Source organism: Hyperolius riggenbachi, chromosome 2 (genome assembly GCF_040937935.1).
Source record: "Hyperolius riggenbachi isolate aHypRig1 chromosome 2, aHypRig1.pri, whole genome shotgun sequence".
Lineage (NCBI taxonomy): Eukaryota > Metazoa > Chordata > Amphibia > Anura > Hyperoliidae > Hyperolius > Hyperolius riggenbachi.
In genome coordinates, this window is record NC_090647.1 from 212,948,079 (window position 1) to 212,967,145 (window position 19,067).

Sequence of the window (19,067 nt, forward strand, 5' to 3'; positions counted from 1 at the left end):
CCCAATCAGTAGCTGATACCCCCTTTTACATGAGAAGTATAATGATTTTCACAAACAGACCATTAGGGGGCGCTGTATGACTGATTTTGTGCTGAAACCCCTCCCACAAGAGGCTCTGGTACCTTACGGTACTCTGGGCAAACTGCCACAATGTAACAATGTTCACAGACAGGAAATGGCTGTTTAGAGCTGTCTGCAAGGCCAGAACAGCTAGGAACAACTACATAACCTGCCCACAGTAAAAAATGTCACCATGTAATACATGTCAGAATGTGAATCTGGGAGAGGAAAGATTTTACAATGAGCAAACACTGCCTAAATCATTTATACATAATTATGGTAAAAATGAAGCACTTTTTTTATTACATTATTTTCACTGGAGTTCCTCTTTAAGGTAGCCATACACTGGTCGATTTGCCATTAGATCGACCAACAGATAGATCACTCTCTGATCGAATCTGATCAGAGAGGGATCGTATGGCTGCCTTTACTGCAAACAGATTGTGAATCGATTTCAGCATGAAATCGATTCACCATATGTGAAGCTGCCGCTGCCGCCCCCAACCCCTGCCCCCCCGCCAGCTATACATTGCCTGCTCCGCCGGCGCGAGTCCCCCTGTCTTCACTGTCTTCTTCTCCGCGCTGGGCTCCGAGTCCGGCTGGCTTCACTGAACTTCCTGTCCGGGGAACAGTAGAGGGCGCTCTACTGTTTAAACTTCCTGCCGGAACAGTAAGTTAAGTGAAGCCAGCCGGACTCGGAGCCCAGCGCGGGGAAGAAGAAAGCGGAGAGAGCAGGGACATGCGCCGACGGAACAGGTAATGTATTACAGCTAGCGTCGGTCGTCGGGCATTCGAACGCTGCTATTGACACACTCCCGACCCGCCGGTGATCAAGCAAAATCTTCCGCACGGATGGATCGACGGGAACGATTGATTTCGTACAGAAATTGTTCTGTCAGCGTTTGTGCAACGATTTCACAGCAGATTCAATCACAGTGACCGAATCAGCTGTATATCGGCAGGAAAATCGTTAGGTGTATGGGCCCCTTTACTGACGTGTGACGCATGCGCCCGCCCACTTTTCACTATAGACGGATACAGAATACAGCAGGGACAAAAAAAAAAAAAAAAAAAAAGGTTTACTTTAACACAAGTTCTATTGGGTTTAGTATACCAGGTGTTATGCCCATATACCTATAGTGGTGATCGGCTGGGACCTGGACGTACCTGAAGTTTTACTCTATCGAGATTATACTGTATATGCACAATTACTGTCACTCGCAAGTATTAGGACTCGGCCCCTCAGGTGACATTTGGGGCCAAGTTCTGTACAGATGTGTTGCTAACCTAAAGGTCAGCAGTGCTTTCTGCTGCTATGAAGAGGGAGGGGCCAACAGCACAGCATAGAGCTGGTGGGATAAGTAGAATAGGCTAAGCCTGTGCTCACCTGAAATCATCTACCAGCTCAGACCTCTTGCCAACACATTGGGGGCCACTGTTCACATGCTAGATTCTTGGCAGAGATGGCCTGACCAGCCCCTTTGGCCATGAACCATCAAGCATATGTACAAGGCTTAAAGGGGGCACTACAGCAAAAAAACTGTAAAATTTAAAATATGTGCAAACATATACAAATAAGAAGTACATTTTTTCCCAGAGTAAAATGAGCCATAAAATTACTTTTTTCCAATAACCCTCCAGGACAGGTGCTACATATGAGATTTGGGCCCGCCCCCAACAGGAAGCACAAAGAACTAGCTCTCTATAAGTTCCACCTCTAATCTCTACCTGCCAGTTCTTTGTGTTTCCTGTTCCGGGGAACACCTAGCTCTCTTAGCGAGTTGTGGTCAGCAGCCAGGCAGTGCTGAGGCCATGAGAACTACTATGATGTAGCCCTGTCCTGGTGGATGTGGTGGCTACTTGGTATCCAGCGTCCGCTTGGTGGAGGCTGAAGGCGGCTTTGGAGGCAGTCTTGGCGGAGGCTATCCGCGTGTCGGAAGGTGGCTGAACCTGGCGGAGGCAGAAAGGTAGCTGCTAGGCGGGAGTGTGCTGAGCAGGGTGTCCAAACGGAGCATGGGCAAGCCGGCTGTCAGCCTTGCACTTCCGCCCTTACGGAAACGTCACGTCCGGTGACGTCACTTCCGCTTCCGGATCACGCGTCTGTCTAAAAGCCGCGGCGTCCATCCTCACACGCGGCTGGAGTGTTGGAGGAGATGGACGCGAAACAGAAGACAGCAGATCAGGTAAGTAGGCAGTGTCGGAGGACAAGACGCCCGTCTGATCTGCGAGGTCTGATGTTGTACATGCCGCAGTCTGATCAGTGGAGGTCTGCATGGTATATCTATATGTGGGGTTCCATCCCTGTCGATCTATTATAAGAACAGCTTGTGGGTTAAGCCACATATTGTCATAGGGGTCTGCTTTTAAGGATACATTATGAGTAATGTTATAAGGCAGCTTGGTTATGTGATTCACTTATACATGGCACTCCGCTGTTCATAGAAAGTTTACGGATATATATGGTTAATGTTATACGGTAAATTGATCATAAAATCTGCTGATATGGGATATATATGGTGGTTAATACTATACTGGACCTGATTTACTTATATAGTATATGTGATGATTAAAATCATACTGTAGCAGGTTCATGAAATCCACATATGATATATAGTATGATTAATATTATAATACAGGCTAAGCATAGAATTTGCCTATATGATATATATGATGATTAACATTATATTATGGCCTGATCATGAGAATAAGCTAGGCTGATTGTTTTCGGAAAAGATAAACATATTGATTATGTTATTTGTATGTTTTTCTAGGATGCTATGGAGTCTGATAACTCTGATAGGCCCAGGAGTTGCATTCTGTGTAATAAACCTTTACAACAACACTGGCCAAAAGCATCATGTCAGAAATGTATATCTAGTATCATTAATGAGGATAATACAGCCTCATGTAAAGACTTCATGTTCACCATGCGGCAAGAGATGGTGGAAACCTTTAAAGGACTTCCGAGGCCAAAATCCGGCCCCCAAATGTAAAAAAAGTTATCTACCTGTATGACTTTCTAAGGCACGGAGGACGCCGTCCGCGCCCTCCGTGCCGTTCCGCCGGGTCCCCGCCTCTCAATACGACCCCGAATGGCTCCCGACCCCACGGCCAGGGTCGGGCTCTGCTGCCTGTATAAAGATGGCCGCCGACCCTGGCCGCGGCTGCGCACTCCGCATGGCCGCTACTGCGGCTGCGCAGCACTAGGGCCAACCCCCCGATCCACGCTACAGGAAACAGCCTGTTGCGTGGATCGGGGGGTTGGCCCTAGTGCTGCGCAGCCGCAGTAGCGGCCATGCGGAGTGCGCAGCCGCGGCCAGGGTCGGCGGCCATCTTTATACAGGCAGCAGAGCCCAACCCTGGCCGTGGGGTCGGGAGCCATTCGGGGTCGTATTGAGAGGCGGGGACCCGGCGGAACGGCACGGAGGGCGCGGACGGCGTCCTCCGTGCCTTAGAAAGTCATACAGGTAGATAACTTTTTTTACATTTGGGGGCCGGATTTTGGCCTCGCAAGTCCTTTAAGGCATTTAGAGAGAGTCTACCGACTACCTCAGCACAGGATCAACAGTCAGTACGCTCAGTTAAACCCAAGAAGGCTACGAGTAAATCTCCTAGGATAATTTATTCTTCAGAGGAAGAGCAGGATAGTCACCATGACACTGGTGAACCAGAATCTAAATCTTCTGAAGAATTGTCAGAACATGAAGACACTGAGGATGCATTTAAGTCTTCTAGGTTTAAGTTTGCTTCTGAAGAGACGGAGGAATTGCTGAAGGCAATTTACTCAACCCTTGATATACCCCAGAAGAAGATCTCTGAGAAATCTTTACATGATAAGTTGTATATGGGTATGGAGCCCTCTGAGCAACTTTGTTTCCCGGTCCACAATTCAATGAAAAATTTAATCACATTACAGTGGAAGGAACCCGATAAGAAATTGTTTATTTCAAAGGGATTCAAAGGGCGTTTTCCTTTCTCAGAAGAGGATGCTAGGTTATGGGAATCATGTCCCAAGCTGGATGCAGCTTTTAGTCAAGAAGGATAATGAGTTAGTCTTTGAGGATTTAGGTCGATTAAAAGACCCAGGTTATAAGAGAATTGAATTCTCTCTTAAAAAGGCTTGGTCAGCTTCTGCGACTAACTTTAAACCAGCTGCGGCGACAACTTGTGTGTCTCGCACCATGTCAGTATGGTTAGAGAGAATAAAGAAGTTGGTAGAGCAGGATGCCCCTAAAAAAGATATTTTAGAAGCAATTGAGGTTGTGGAAGGAGGCAATGACTATGTCATAGATGCAGCCTCGGAATCTTTAAGGGTCACAGCTAAGTCTACAGCATTGATAAACAATGCACGTCGGAATTTATGGTTAAAAACATGGGAGGGTAGTCAAGCTTCGAAGGCTAGGGCTTGTAGCCTTCCCTTCCAAGGAAATGTATTGTTTGGCCCTCAACTCCAAGAAGTATTGGAGCGTACAGCCAGCAAAAAGACTACATTTCCTAAAAAGAGGAAATTTCAGCCGAAAAAGAGATCGTTTTTTCGGAGGAATCAGACACAGGGCAGAGAACAACAGAGGCGTAAGCCCTGGATGGGTAATAAGGCATTTACCAAGAAAAATCCGCTCTTTAGAGCAGCGGAAAATAAGGATAAGCCATGACGCCAACAAGGTGGAAGGAAGGTTAAAAGCATTCCTATTAGGTTGGAAAGAAATAACAAGAAACACATTTATTTTAGATCTAGTAGAGAATGGATACAAGATTCAGTTTTCAAGTCCTCCTCCCAAACGATTTATTGTCACTCAGGCTCCAAAAGTACCAGAAGAAAGGAGAGCCATGCGACAAATTGTGAAAGATATGCTCGAAAGAGATGTGGTTTGCACAGTTCCTCCCGATCAGGAGGAACAAGGATTTTATTCCAGAGTGTTTCTGGTAAAAAAGCCCACGGGGAAGTATCGATTGATACTAAACCTCAAACCCTTGAATCCTTACATAAGGTACGAGCGATTCCGAATGGAGACAGTTTTCACAATGAGGAACCTTCTATCCCCAAATTGTTTTAGGATCAATATCGATCTAACAGATGCCTATTGGCATATCCCAATAAGAAAAGAATCTCAAGTTTTCCTTCGTTTCAGTGTAAAGACGAGTTTAGGTCTGGAGCATTTTCAATTTTGCTGTCTCCCATTCGGAATCTCTTCGGCACCCAGAATTTTTACAAAGGTCATGGCAGAAATTGTGGGAGCTCTACATCTGAAGGGCATTCTAATAATTCCGTATTTGGACGACTTGTTGGTGGTAGCCGACAGCATACAGAGTCTGGAGAGCCACAAGGATACGGTGATAGGACTGTTGGAGCAAACAGGGTGGTTAGTGAATCATCAAAAGTCTTACCTAGTCCCAACACAAGATATTCAGTTTCTGGGGTTCAGGATAGATTCCGTTTCACAAAGATTGTATCTCCCTCAGGACAAGATAATAAAACTTCAGAAAATGATACAGCAATGTCAGGAAGTTATTACAACAGTAAGACAGGTAATGAGACTGATCGGTTTTTTAACCTCCACAGCACCTTCAGTGTATTGGGCACTGAAGCATATAAGACCTCTTCAGCAATGGCTTCTACACAACTGGAAGGGAGCTCATTCAGCTCTAGACCAAACTCTTTGCATACCAATAGAGTTAAAGCAGACCTTAGATTGGTGGACTCAGGAAACCAATCTTACACAGGGTCGATTGTGGAGGTGTCCAGTAACAAAGGTTCTGACGACAGATGCAGTCTTACAGGTTGGGGGGCCCACATAGAAGGCATCTATTTACAGGGCACTTGGTCAAAGGAAGTAATGTTGCAATCATCAAATTTCCGGGAACTGCTAGCAGTGAAGGAAGCACTGATACAAGCGACACACAGATTAAACGGCCATCATCTCCAAGTCCGCTCGGACAACATTACAGTAGTAATGTACTTGAACAAACAGGGAGGAACGAGATCAGAACAGCTTCTAGGGCTGGTGCTGCAGATATTAGACTGGGCAGAGCAGAATCTTCAGTCAATCTCAGCAGTGCATCTCAAGGGGTCACTAAACACCATGGCAGATCTATTGAGCAGAAAGAAACTGTCAAATTCGGAATTAAGTCTAAATCCAAAAATATTCAGAGAATTGACACAGAAATGGGGACATCCCCAAGTAGATCTGTTTGCCAACTGGGAAAATACGCACTGCACCCGGTTCTTCTCGCTAGACCCAAGAGGAGCTTTAGGAGTAGATGCATTGGCCCAGACATGGGACTTTCAGATCGCTTATGCATTTCCTCCAATCCCTCTATTGTCAATGGTATTGCAGAAACCAAGATCAACAGCAATGTATCTGATATTGATTGCGCCCAATTGGCCAAAACGACTCTGGTTCCCAATACTAAAATCAATGTTGATGGACAAACCGATCCAGTTGAGAGACGGGCACAATGTACTCAGAAAAGAAGGCGAGTAGACTCAGATTCCCAATCTTCAGCTGACAGCGTGGTTTCTGAAGGGCAAATACTAAAAAGAAGGGGTTTATCTGACAGAGTGACAAAAACAATACTAAACAGTAGAAAGAAGGTTACAAGAACTATTTACTTAAAAAATTGGAAGACTTTTTGTTACTGGAAAAAAGAAGTAGGTCTGAGATCCAATAGACTGGCGACAGTATTAGAATTCTTGCAAGAGGGAATTGACAAGAAGCTGGCATTAAGTACATTAAAAGTGCAAGTTGCAGCCCTTTCAGTTTTTCTTAATAGGCGGTTAGCCTTAGAGCCTTTAGTTATTAGATTTCTGAAGTCAGTTGAACGATCCAGACCAGTAATAAAACGTTCATATCCTAGATGGGACTTAACCTTAGTTTTAAACGCTCTAATGAGTGAGGAGTTTGAACCATTGAGCAGTATTTCGTTACGGTTGTTGACCATTAAAACAATTTTCCTGGTAGCTATGACCTCAGCAAGGAGGATAAGTGAACTGGAAGCCCTGAGTTCGGTTGAACCGTTTTGTGTAGTTTTTCATGATAGAGTAGTCCTGAAGACGACAAGTGAATTCTTGCCAAAGGTAGCTACTATATCCAATAGGATGCAAGAGATTGTATTGCCATCCTTTTGCAAAAACGCCACTGATCCCAGAGAGATAAGATGGCATAACTTAGACGTCAGAAGATGTTTACTGTATTACCTGGACAGAACAAAGGAATTCAGGAAATCTACAGCATTATTTATTAATTTTTCTGGAGCAACAAAAGGGAAAGGCATGTCCAAAGCATCTATAGCAAGATGGATCAAGATCTGCATTAATGAAGCATATAGACTTAAGGGAGTTCCATGTCCAAAGGATATAACAGCACATTCAGCTAGGTCAGTTGCAACTTCCTGGGCTTACAGAGCTGGAGCTACGGCAACCGACATCTGCAAGGCGGCAACCTGGAAGACGGTGAACACCTTCATCAGGCACTACAGGTTGGATCTACTATCGGCGGAAGAACAGACTTTTGGAAGGAAAGTTCTTCAAGCTGTGATCCCTCCCTAAGGTTAGTGTTGTTCATTGCATATCATCTCATATGTAGCACCTGTCCTGGAGGGTTATTGGAAAAAAACAAAATTAGCTTACCTGGTAATGCTGTTTTTAATAACCCTCTAGGACAGGTGACCCACCCTAAGACTTATACGTTCATGTAAATAACGGTATGTTGTAAACATGTGTTTATGTAAGTTGTAAGCATGTATTTATGTAATATGTAAGGTATTCTATCGGAACAGTTAATTGGGACGTACTGGCTGGTAGAGATTAGAGGTGGAACTTATAGAGAGCTAGTTCTTTGTGTTTCCTGTTGGGGGCGGGCCCAAATCTCATATGTAGCACCTGTCCTGGAGGGTTATTAAAAACAGCATTACCAGGTAAGTTAATTTTGGTTTTCTCCTATGTTGCTGTCACTTACAGTAGGTAGTAGAAATCTGACAGAAGTGACAGGTTTTGGACTAGTCCATCTCTCCAAAGGGGATTCTCAGCAAGGCTTTTATTCTTTATAAAGATATTCCTGAAAAAGGATTTAAACAACGATGCTGGCCAGCTTCCTGCTCCCTACACAGTTTTTTGGACAGAGCAACTGCCATTCACTAAGTCAGGGGTGTCAAACTCGCGGCCCGCGGGCTATTTGCGGCCTTCAATACAATATTTTGTGGCCCTCGCCGGCAAAAGGTTCGCTTCAGTGCTATCAAGTAATCCGCCGCACCCCCGCCGCTAAACGAGGGCTGCAGAGCCCCCAAATCGCCTGGGGGGCAATCTGACGGCATTTCCTGGAAGGGGCAGAGCTTTCAGCTTCAGCTCTGCCCCTCCTGACGTCAATCGCCGCACGGATCGCCGCCTCTCCCCGCCCCTCTCTGTGAAGGAAGAGTGAGAGGGGCGGGCAGAGGCGGCGATGCGCAGCGATTGTGAAATTCCTTATGCGGCCCAGCCTCATCCTGACTTTGCCTCCTGCGGCCCCCAGGTAAATTGAGTTTGAGACCCCTGCACTAAGTGCTTTTGAAAAGAAATATATCCCTGAGAATCCCCTATAAAGAGTTGGACTAGTCCAAAACCTGTCACGTCTGTCAGATTTCTTCTACTTACTGTAGAAGATTCACACTTATAATCGCATTTTGCGGGAGTGATTTTCCCGCGATTAGCGCAGAAAAATCACTGGTCACTGCGGCGGTTTTGGAGCGATTGCGATTAGCGTACTTTGCTAATCGCGGAACGCTCGTCGGCGGCAAACCGATGCATGCAGCGCGGATAGCGGTTAACGCTAACCGAAACCGCGGCAGTGAGAACACTGCCACTCGCTACATTGTGTAGCGTTTTTTGCAGAACCGCTAGCAGTTTGCCGTGAGCGGGAATCACACGATTCCTGCTCAGGTGAGAACGGGCCCTAAGTGACAGCAACATAAGAGAAAAGGGTACTTATCCGTTAGCCGGGCGCATCCGGCAGGTGGCGCTGTTGTATCGAATTTCAATGCGCTGGGTTGTATCTAATTCCATTCATACTTAGTTAATGTAGTACTGTGTGAATGGAAGCGCTGCAGGTGGCGCTAATTACATTGATACGTTGATAACAATACAGTGTTAATGGCAAGGAATACATTGTATTTGAAGTGGCCGGCACTGGCACTTAATGGAATTCAAATGAAGGCGGCGGCAATGTAACAGATGAAGCCGCCGCCTTCGTCTGTTCTTCTTCTCCCCCTTTGCCCTCTCTCAACTATACAACCCTGCCAGCTGGGGGGGGGGGGCACGCCTGTCCCCCCCACAGTCGTTCGTCGCAAGGAAACAAGCAGGATTCCCTGCCGCGACGAACGACTCTGGGGGGAGACGCATGTCCCCGCAGGCTGCCAGCATTGTAGAAGCGAGAGGAGGGCAAAGGGGAAGAAGAAGAAGAACAGACGAAGGCGGCGGCTTCATCTGTTACATTGCCGCCGCCTTCATTTGAATTCCATGTAAAAGTGCCAGCCACTTCAAATACAATGTATTCCTTGCCATTAACACTGTATTGTTATCAACGTATCAATGTAATTAGCGCCACCTGCGGCGCTTCCATTCACACAGTACTACGTTGAAGTATGAATGGAATTAGATACAACCCAGCGCATCGAAATTCGCTACAACAGCGCCACCTGCCGGATGCGCCCGGCTAACGGATAAGTACCGAGAAAAGTAATTGATGACTCATTTTACTCTGGAAAAAATGTACTTATTTGTATATGTTTGCACATATTTTAAATGTTACAGTTTTTCGCTGTAGTGCCCCTTTAAGTAACAAACCGGATACAATGTTGCTCTTCAAATCGCATAGACTAGCACAGGTGCATAGAATACCACAGCTACAATGAAGCAGTTGATCAGAGAGACCAAGAGGTTGTGAAATGAATTGTAGCTTACACCTTACATACATTTGTTAAGCATAATCAGAGAAACCAGTCAGAATCTTTGGCTAAAAAAAAAAAAATAAAAAAAAAAAAAAAAAAAATAAAAAAGCAAAAAAAAAAAAAAACCTAAAATATGTGATTGGTAGCATTGGGCAAGTTATTCTCTTTTGTTTATATTTTCCTTGCACTGTCTGAAAACCCAGCCCTCACATAGTGAAAGTACAAGTGCACTGTGAATGTACTCACAGGTACATGACAGGTTGTGCAATGACAGCCATATAGGGGTGTGACAAGGCTGCTGCTGAGAAGCAAACCAGGAAATACTGTACATATTTACCTGCTTATGGATGTGCTGAGCGACAAACAACCTGCTTTATCTTTAGCCACTGCCTAAGCACAAAACTGAAAAAGCAGCAAACAAAGAAAGCAGCACAGAAGTCTCATGTGGAGAGCAAGCATAGCAGCTTTTCAGGTTCACTGCTGACGTACTCTGAAACACTGTACAAAAGAGCAACATGCATCAGCAGTACCACACCAGCATCTCTCACTAGATTCAGTTACTGAGAAAGAATTGCCATTACCTGGGTACTCTGTCCTTTGCAGTCTGATTATCTGTTTCCATTGGTGCTTAATATAAATTGGAAAAGCATATACAGGACCAGAAACCTGCAGGATACAACACCTTCGTATTAATTAAAGAAAATTCTTCAGAATTATAAATGAGTTTCTTAGCTTCAATGACATAGCAACCTTTAATCTTTCATATAACAGCTTTACAATATTTGTGGACTGCAAACATGAACACTTCATATTTATTATAATGCCAAATTACATTTCCTAGAAATGATTATTACGATCCATTTATATGGCGTTAAAATTCTCTGCTGCACTTCACAGTGTACCCCATATGATTCATGTTATGCCTTGTAGGAGGACTGTCCCCGGCGGAGATCAGGATTCAATCCATTGGGTGACAGTTTGGGGACAACAAGCAGGCTAATGCCATGTTCTTTTGCTATGAAGGGGAGGCCCGATAGGCATGGCGCACAATGGAGTGGGTGGGGTAAATAAAAGAATATGCCTTCGGCCTGCACTTAGCTGAGATAATCGGCCAGCATATTGCTCCATGGTTGCTTTACGCACGCTAGATTCTTAGCAGAGGTGGCTCCGATCTACTGCCTCGGCCAAGAGCCATCTATGTATAATGCCTGGCATACACGGCTCGACTGCAGGCTTATCAATAGAGCCACTGATGGCTCGATTGATAATATCCAACAGGTCCGATGACCTGCCGGATAGATTCCCCGCTCGATCCCCGGCGGGGACGAGCGGGAGTCAATCCGGCGGCTAATCGGCCGCCGGATCGACCCGTGTATGCCCTGCATAAGGCTTCAGTGTTCTTCAGAGGAGCTCAAAATCTAATCCCTGTTAGTAGTTATTGTCTGATGTCCCTACCATAGTCTAAAGCTGCACACAGGCAACAATTGTCACCCTGTTCCCTCATGTGATAGTTTGGGGATCAAGTCCTGTACAGACCTGTTGCTCTGCTATAACAGAATGACAAGAACAAGGTGCAGAATTCTGGATCTTTAAATAAGCTCAGGCGACACCTATTCGCACACTCGATTCTTAGTGGAGTTCCATCTAGTGTGTCAATGAACCTTAAAGGGAACCTAAACTGAGAGGGATATGGATGTTTCCTTTTAAACAATACGAGTTGCCTGGCAGTCCTGATTATCTCTTTGGCTGCAGTGGTGGCTGAATCACACACCTGAAACAAGCATGCAGCTAATCCAGTCTGACTTCAGTCAGAGCACCTGATATGTATGCTTGTTCAGGGGCTGTGGCTGAAAGTATTAGAGACACAGGATAAGTAGGAGAGTCAGGCAATTGGTAATATTTTAAAAGGAAAAATCCATATCCTTCTCAGTTTAGGTTCCCTTTAAAGAGAACCTGAACTGAAAATTAAAAGTCAAAATAAACAAATACCAGGGCTGTGGAGTCGGTCCAAAAATCCACCGACTCCTCAGTTTAGGATTCCACCGACTCCTCGACTCTGACTCCTCTAATTTGCATATTACAATTTTGTTGATTAAAAGTATGTAACGTGAAATTCGTCTCTAACTGCCAACGCTTAGGAATTTTACAAGACAACTGAAGTGAGAAGGATTTGTAGACTACTATATTGATTCCCTTTAGACTAAAACTAGTCCTTGGTAAGAGTACTTGTAAAAGGTACAAACCGGAACAAAGAACATCTATCAGGCCCTAGGCAATGTAACTGTGGGTACATGTAAGAATGATGTGCAGGTACTCTGCAGGAGAATGAGGAGATTCTTCCTCTATTACACATTCTTCATGCACAATCTGAACCAGGTTTATGGGCGACAGACAACACCTCTGTGTTCAATGTGCACAACATTTTCAGTGGATTCCCTGCAGCTCTGTGTGGAGTGCATATGTAGAGTATAGTACTACTGTGTAACAAATTAAACGTGAGACAGATGAAATTAAAGTTTTATACATACCTGGGGCTTCTTCCAGCTGCCTTCAGGATAATCAGTCCCTCGCTGTCCTCCTCCACCACCTGGATCTTCTGCTAGGAGTCCAGGTACTTGAGCCAGTCAGGTGTAGTGTGCATGCACACACTCCGCCGCCAGGAGCGTACTACACCTGTGCAGCACTATTGCGCAGGTGAGAACGTTCCTGGCTGTGGGAGCGGCACGTGGCTGGACTGCGCTGACTGGCTTAATTACCAGGACTCATAGCAGAAGATCCAGGTGGTGGAGGACAGCGAGGGACTGATTGGCCTGAAGGGGGCTGGAGGAAGCCCCAGGTATGTATAAAACTTTACTTTTCATCCGTCTCAGGTACCCTTTAATTTGTAGTCACCAAACCAAATTTTAACAACATATCAAATTATTTGATTTCATGAGCAAAGGGAGTGCATACATTTGCATAAATCAGCATCAACGCAGAATTATTTCCATCTCATTGACCATCTCTATTAGTACCACAGCTACATATCAGGCTTTATTCTTACAGCATAGATGTTATTTAGTATATATAAGAGATTCCTGTGTACACATCACATATATGGTCACAATCAGATATGTATATCTGACCTTAAATACGGGGACTGCTTTATTAAAGCAGCACAAGTAGTTTGATTGGTTTATTTCATTTTTGTGGACTAAGCACAGCTATTACTGTGTATATATACATTATTTTTAATGACTATTATCTGAGAAATAGAACATTTTATAATATTTTCTATTTTAATTACATTTACAAATTCATTAGGAGTCGGAGCATTTTTTCCCGACTTCAGGCACCCAAAATTGCCCCGACTCCGACTCCACAGCCCTGATAAATACGTCATACTTACCTCCTGTGTAGTCTACTCATCAATCTCTTTCTCCTCTCCTGTGTCCTGTTTGTCTATTGCAGTGTTCTCCCCAGGCTCTTTTAGCCGAGTGCTCCACCCGGCTAGATTTGGTGACCACCCGGCTGCCATCGGCTCACCTTTTCACCTCCTCCTATGCTGTAAGCAGAGTTGCCCTGCATTTTCATCTCACCCCACCCGGCTACCTTTTCATGCCACCCGGCTGGAAAAAAATTCTAGGGAGAACACTGCTATTGTGATCAATGGAATTCTCTATCCTCCATTTTGAAAATGGCCATTACTCCATAACTGCATCCTGGTCAGCACAACGTTAAAACTGTAATATCGTCCACTTGAGCCATAGGGAAACATGGACATTACCTTGCACATTCAGTTGTAACTGACAGCAGATGATATATAACTGACAGAAACTGGTACATTTCAGTTCTGACAAAATATTGTCAGAACTGAAAGTTATCACTGTAAGAAGAAAATGGTGAGCTTCTGAGAGGAACCGACGGTGAAGTAAGTACGTAATATTAATTTGCTGCTACATCATGTGTTTATTTTAAATAATTTTACTCAGTTTAGGTTCCCTTTAAAGGATACTCGAACTGACGTGACATGATGAGATAGAAGTGTATGTACAGTGCCTAGCACACAAATAACTATGCTGTGTTCCTTTTTTTCTTTCTCTGCCTGAAAGAGTTAAATATCAGGTATGTAAGTGTCTGACTCAGTCCTGACTCAGGCAGGAAGTGACTACAGTGTGACCCTTACTGATAAGAAATTCCAACTATAAAACACTTTCCTAGCAGAAAATGGCTTCTGAGAGCAAGAGATAAAAAGGGGAATTTCTTATCAGTGAGGGTCACACTGTAGTTACTTCCTGTCTGAGTCAGGACTGAGACAGCCACTTACATACCTGATATTTAACTCTTTCAGGCAGAGAAAGAAATAAAAGGAACACAGCATAGGTATTTGTGTGCTAGGCACTGTACATACACATGTCTATCTCATCATGTCACATGTCAGTTCAGGTATCCTTTAAGGCCAATTTTGGGCGCTAGACTAATTTAAGGGCCCCGGAAGGAAACCTCACAGGGAACAGTTCTTCAATCGCACCACCTTCTACAGCATGAAGCATTGTGATTGGCCGAATAATGTGGGCGTAATTTACTACAACCTATCAGAAACCTAGAAGTTTGAGAGGGTGCTGTTCACCCAAACTTGTTAGCTGAATTTTCCTATGAGGTTTCCTGCAGGTTCACCTAAACTAAAGTACCGCCCAATTTCTAAAGGAGAGAGAGAGAGTGAGAGAGAGAGTGTGTGTGTAAATAATACATACCAGCATAACCTATAAGGTCTCCAGATACTGTGGGATTATGCCCAGCCCCCCTCCATTTCCCCGTTCATAGGGTGCATGCGCTATTTATTCTGTGCTCCTGAACGGCAGTGCAGGGCAGTTGAAGGTGCTGTATGGTTGAGGTGGGCCAGCAACAAAGTCCATAGGGAAATTCCGCTACCGTGATTGGGTGTACAGAACCCTTTTGAACTATTGGGTTCCAGATAGGCTGTAGTAATAATATGTTCACACTATTCAGCCAATTAGAATGCTTAAAGAAAACCTGAACTGAAAATAAAAGTCTAAATAAACATACACACATCATACTTACCTCATGTGTAGTCTACTCATCAATCTCTTTCTCCTCTCCTGCATCCTGTTTGGCCACTGTGATCAAGGGAATTCTCTGTCCTCCATTTTGAAAATAGCCATTACCCCATAACAGCTTCCTGGTCAGCACACTGTTAAACTGTAACATCGCTCACTTGAGCCATAGGGAAACATGGACACATCAGTTCTCCTCTCAGCTGTAACTGACAGCAACTGATATATAACTGACAGCAACTGGTATATTTCAGTTCTGACAAAATGTTGTCAGAACTGGAAGGGATTATTGTCAGAAGAAAATGGTGAGCTTCTGAGAGGAACTGATGGCAAGGTAACTATGTAATGTTCATTTGAAGTTACCTCGAGTGTTTATTTTAAATAATTTTACTCAGTACAGGTTCTCTTTAAAGTTGAAGGCATTGCTGTGATTGGAGGACTGTTCCCTATGGACTTTCATGCTGGCTCACCTCAACCATACTAGTCCTCTCCTGAGAGCCTCCCAGGCATGTGTGATTTCGAAACATTCAGATCCACGCTTGCCCAGGACACTTTGGGCAGCAGCTGCTACACACAGTGTTGGGGGAGAGCACACATGGATGGACAGAGCATGCACACCTGAACTCCCACCAGAGCTATGGACAGGGGCTATAGTAGCAGTACGGAGGGGATGTCATGGGCCAAAACATGTTTTAGTCAATATTAACTAAATTACCAAAAATTAACCAATCAACCAAAGATAAATGAAGGTTGATTGATGGGTCACATTGATCACCAGTAGCAGATTTGTAGTGTGCAGGGGGGCAAATCTGCAAATTACAAAAAAAGTATGTGTTTGGCCAGAAGTAATAAGTAGGCAGCTGCAAAGTGTCACACCACACAAAGTTGGCTTTCACACAAAAATAAACATCAAAGGATGAGACAGGCTTCTACCACTGAATGTGCACTTCACACAATAAAAGTCACATCATGATGAGCCAGTCCCCACACCCAGTCCCCAGCTCCCAGCAGGACTAACTAGTGGCATGTCAAGTAGTCGAGCAACTCCTGCACCTGTCCCCTCTCACACTGCCTGATCCCAGAACTTCCTATCTGTAGCCCTTTTGCGACTGGTTAGGTAATCTTACCTAGATGGAGACTCAGAGATGTGGAGTTATCGGCGCTCGCACATGGACAAAGTAGCCTCGCTGGCCATTTCACCTCCAGAGATCTGCACTTTAATCCCACTCAGCAGCAGCAGCTACGCTATCCCACTATCCTCCAGTGCACACCGAGCGCGCTGTCACTCAAGAACCACGGGGCGGAGCTATTCGGCAATCCAAGAATGGGAAGGAGGCGTGTACAGCGCTCAGTGGGCGGGGTAAAGCTATACAGAGTCACTCTCGCGTCTCGTGTCATTGGGAATGGATTAGGCAGCCAGTGAGTGATTGCAATGTCTTCGGGGGGCGCTGTTTGGATTGTGCAATTAAAGTGCACGTCCTCGTAAAAATCTAATACAGTCTTCAGTACCACTTGTCCCCAGAAATGTGAATGACCCGTATTATCCACAATCAAACAGCTAATAATAGTTCAAATAATTATTTTAGGTATCCTTATAATTTTGCCATAAGTAAATAAGCAATGAACTGATCTTTCAGCGAGTTTAGTAAGTTCCACATTCCTCAGGTGTAGTTCTCTGTTCCTCAATTCCTGTGTACCTTAATTAAATAAGTAGAAAGGGTGTCCTTTAAAAGTCTAAGGACAGTTCTTAAGGTTCTATGCGCTTATTCCTCCCAACCTGCACACATTAAATAGCCCACATTTGCAGAAATAAATAATGCTCAAGTACTTTTCATTTGTGCAAACTGCTCTGAGGCCCCTTTTGCAGTTGTTGAGAAGCGGTGTGATTTGGGACAATCGCACCGCAGCTGTAAAGTCACACCACACGTTATAGTCGCGCACCGCTTAAGATCAAAAAGAAAAAAATTAACATGCAACTTTAAGAGCAGTCTTGAATTACTGCATAAGTCACGTGGTAAAGCACTACAGCTTGTGCGTTACTTCTGTAGTACCCAGAGCACGTCCATAGCACGGTAGGCAGTGTGTCATGCCTCATTGACTTTAAAGGGAACCTAAACTGTCACAAACAAAAAGTGTTTCACTTACCTGGGTCTTCTACCAGCCCCCCACAGTCGTCCTGCCCCACGCTGGTCCTCATCGATCCTCCTTTCCCCCACCATGGCTTAGTTTCAGTTGTGCCAACTGATCAGTCGATGGTCCACTGCGCCTGCACGGCCCTGCAAGGTGCATTACATCAGCGAGAACATTCTGCGCAGGTGCAGTAAAAGAAGATCTTGTACTGCGCCTGCGCATGAGGCTTCTGCCGCTGTGAACAAACGTGAATGCGTATAAGGATGCTTGTGGCCAGGGCTGTGCAGGCGCAATGGACTGCCGGCTGATCAGTTGTTAGAACCGAAACTAAGCTTCGGCGGGGGAACGGAGGACTGGCGGGACAGGATGGCTGCGGGGCTGGTAGAATCCCTAGGTCAGTGAAACTCTTTCTAATTTAAAGTGGACCCAAATTAAAAAAATACAAGATTTCAGAAATAAAATCTATTTTCTAAATTATAATAATAAATAGCAGCCTTTTTTCAGCTGCATGATGACAAATATAAAATATTTTACATTTATTGTAGGAACCCCTCCCTTCCTTTCATATTGCCGGGACAGAATCCGGCAAACTGGTGGAGTAGAAGGTGTCCAGCAATGGAGGAATTGCTAATGGCTGCCACCTGTATAACCCTAGTTATGCAAAGAGGAGGGTGAAAAGCATGCACTGAAATGCTCATAGGCTTGAAGGAGTGTTTATTTATATTTGTATGTGTCAGAGTGGTGCAACTAAATATTTTGAATTAAAAAAATGTTTGGTTTGAGTCCGCTTTAAAGGCCTCTGCGGCGGGGGAGAGTATCGTGACGCGACTTACCACAGTAATTGTAAAAGGGGCCTAAATGTGATCTGTTTGTCTGGTTACTTAAAGGGAAGGTTCAGGGACTAGCTAAAAAAAATAAAAATCCATTTCCACTTACCTGGGGCTTCCTCCAGCCCGTGGCAGGCAGGAGGTGCCCTCGGCGCCGCTCCACAGGCTCCCGGTGGTCTCCGGTGGCCGACCCGACCTGGCCAGGCCGGCGGCCAGGTCGGGCCTCTTCTGCGCTCCATGGTGCGTTCCACACCGGCGCGCTGACGTCATCGGACGTCCTCCGGGCTGTACTGCGCAGGCTCAGTAGTTCTGAGCCTGCGCAGTACAACCCGGAGGACGTCCGATGACGTCAGCGTGCCGGCGTGGAATGCACCATGGAGCACAGAAGAGGCCCGACCTGGCCGCCGGCCTGGCCAGGTCGGGTCGGCCACCGGAGACCACCGGGAGCCTGCGGAGCGGCGCCGAGGGTACCTCCTGCCTGCCACGGGCTGGAGGAAGCCCCAGGTAAGTGGAAATGGATTTTTATTTTTTTTAGCTAGTCCCTGAACCTTCCCTTTAACTCTTTTGGATAAGCACACTTGGCTCCCTATTCAATTAACTTTTCTCCTGTTTTTTTTCACAGGAGATGCTTTCACATCTTATCAATAAATTGCAAAAAACAGATGAATTCCAACCTCTGTTTTCTACAAATAAAACATTTTGTATTACATTATAAACTTGCCGCACGTGTCCTGCAAAACCTTGTGCTTACACTTGGGTCAACCATGAAGCCATCTTCAAAATGCAGCCAATCATAATAAGCCACTTGCACCTGTAATCCGAGTGACTCCAATACCTCTGCAGGCAGGACTTAGCACTCTCCTCTCACCTTAGTTTTGCAGGAAGTAGGCCTGCTCTGATCTGCACTACAAGTGAAAGTAGCCTGTACTGCTCTCCACACACTACCAACAGCATTATCACTGACAAGGGAAGAGATACCCAGGAGTGCGTACAACTGTAATGAATAGCAGAGATACCGCCGCATGGGCAAGCGGCATGGCGGCTATTTCCGCGTCTCAGCCAGCGGCTGCTACCGCGC

The 19,067-nt window shown here is 45.2% G+C and overlaps 1 protein-coding gene across 1 annotated transcript in view; it reads right to left on the reverse strand.

The window, feature by feature from the left end:
- Positions 1-16,323, reverse strand: part of GRTP1 (growth hormone regulated TBC protein 1) — a 69,385-nt gene extending 53,062 nt beyond the window's left edge. The window contains exons 1-2 of the mRNA XM_068265263.1: positions 16,160-16,323; positions 10,560-10,644 (exon numbers count right to left, since the gene is read on the reverse strand). Coding sequence (XP_068121364.1) covers positions 10,560-10,600 — 41 coding nt within the window. The 5' untranslated portion in view covers positions 10,601-10,644; positions 16,160-16,323. The remainder of the gene's footprint in view (positions 1-10,559; positions 10,645-16,159) is intronic.
- Between the last annotated feature and the right edge of the window lie 2,744 nt (positions 16,324-19,067).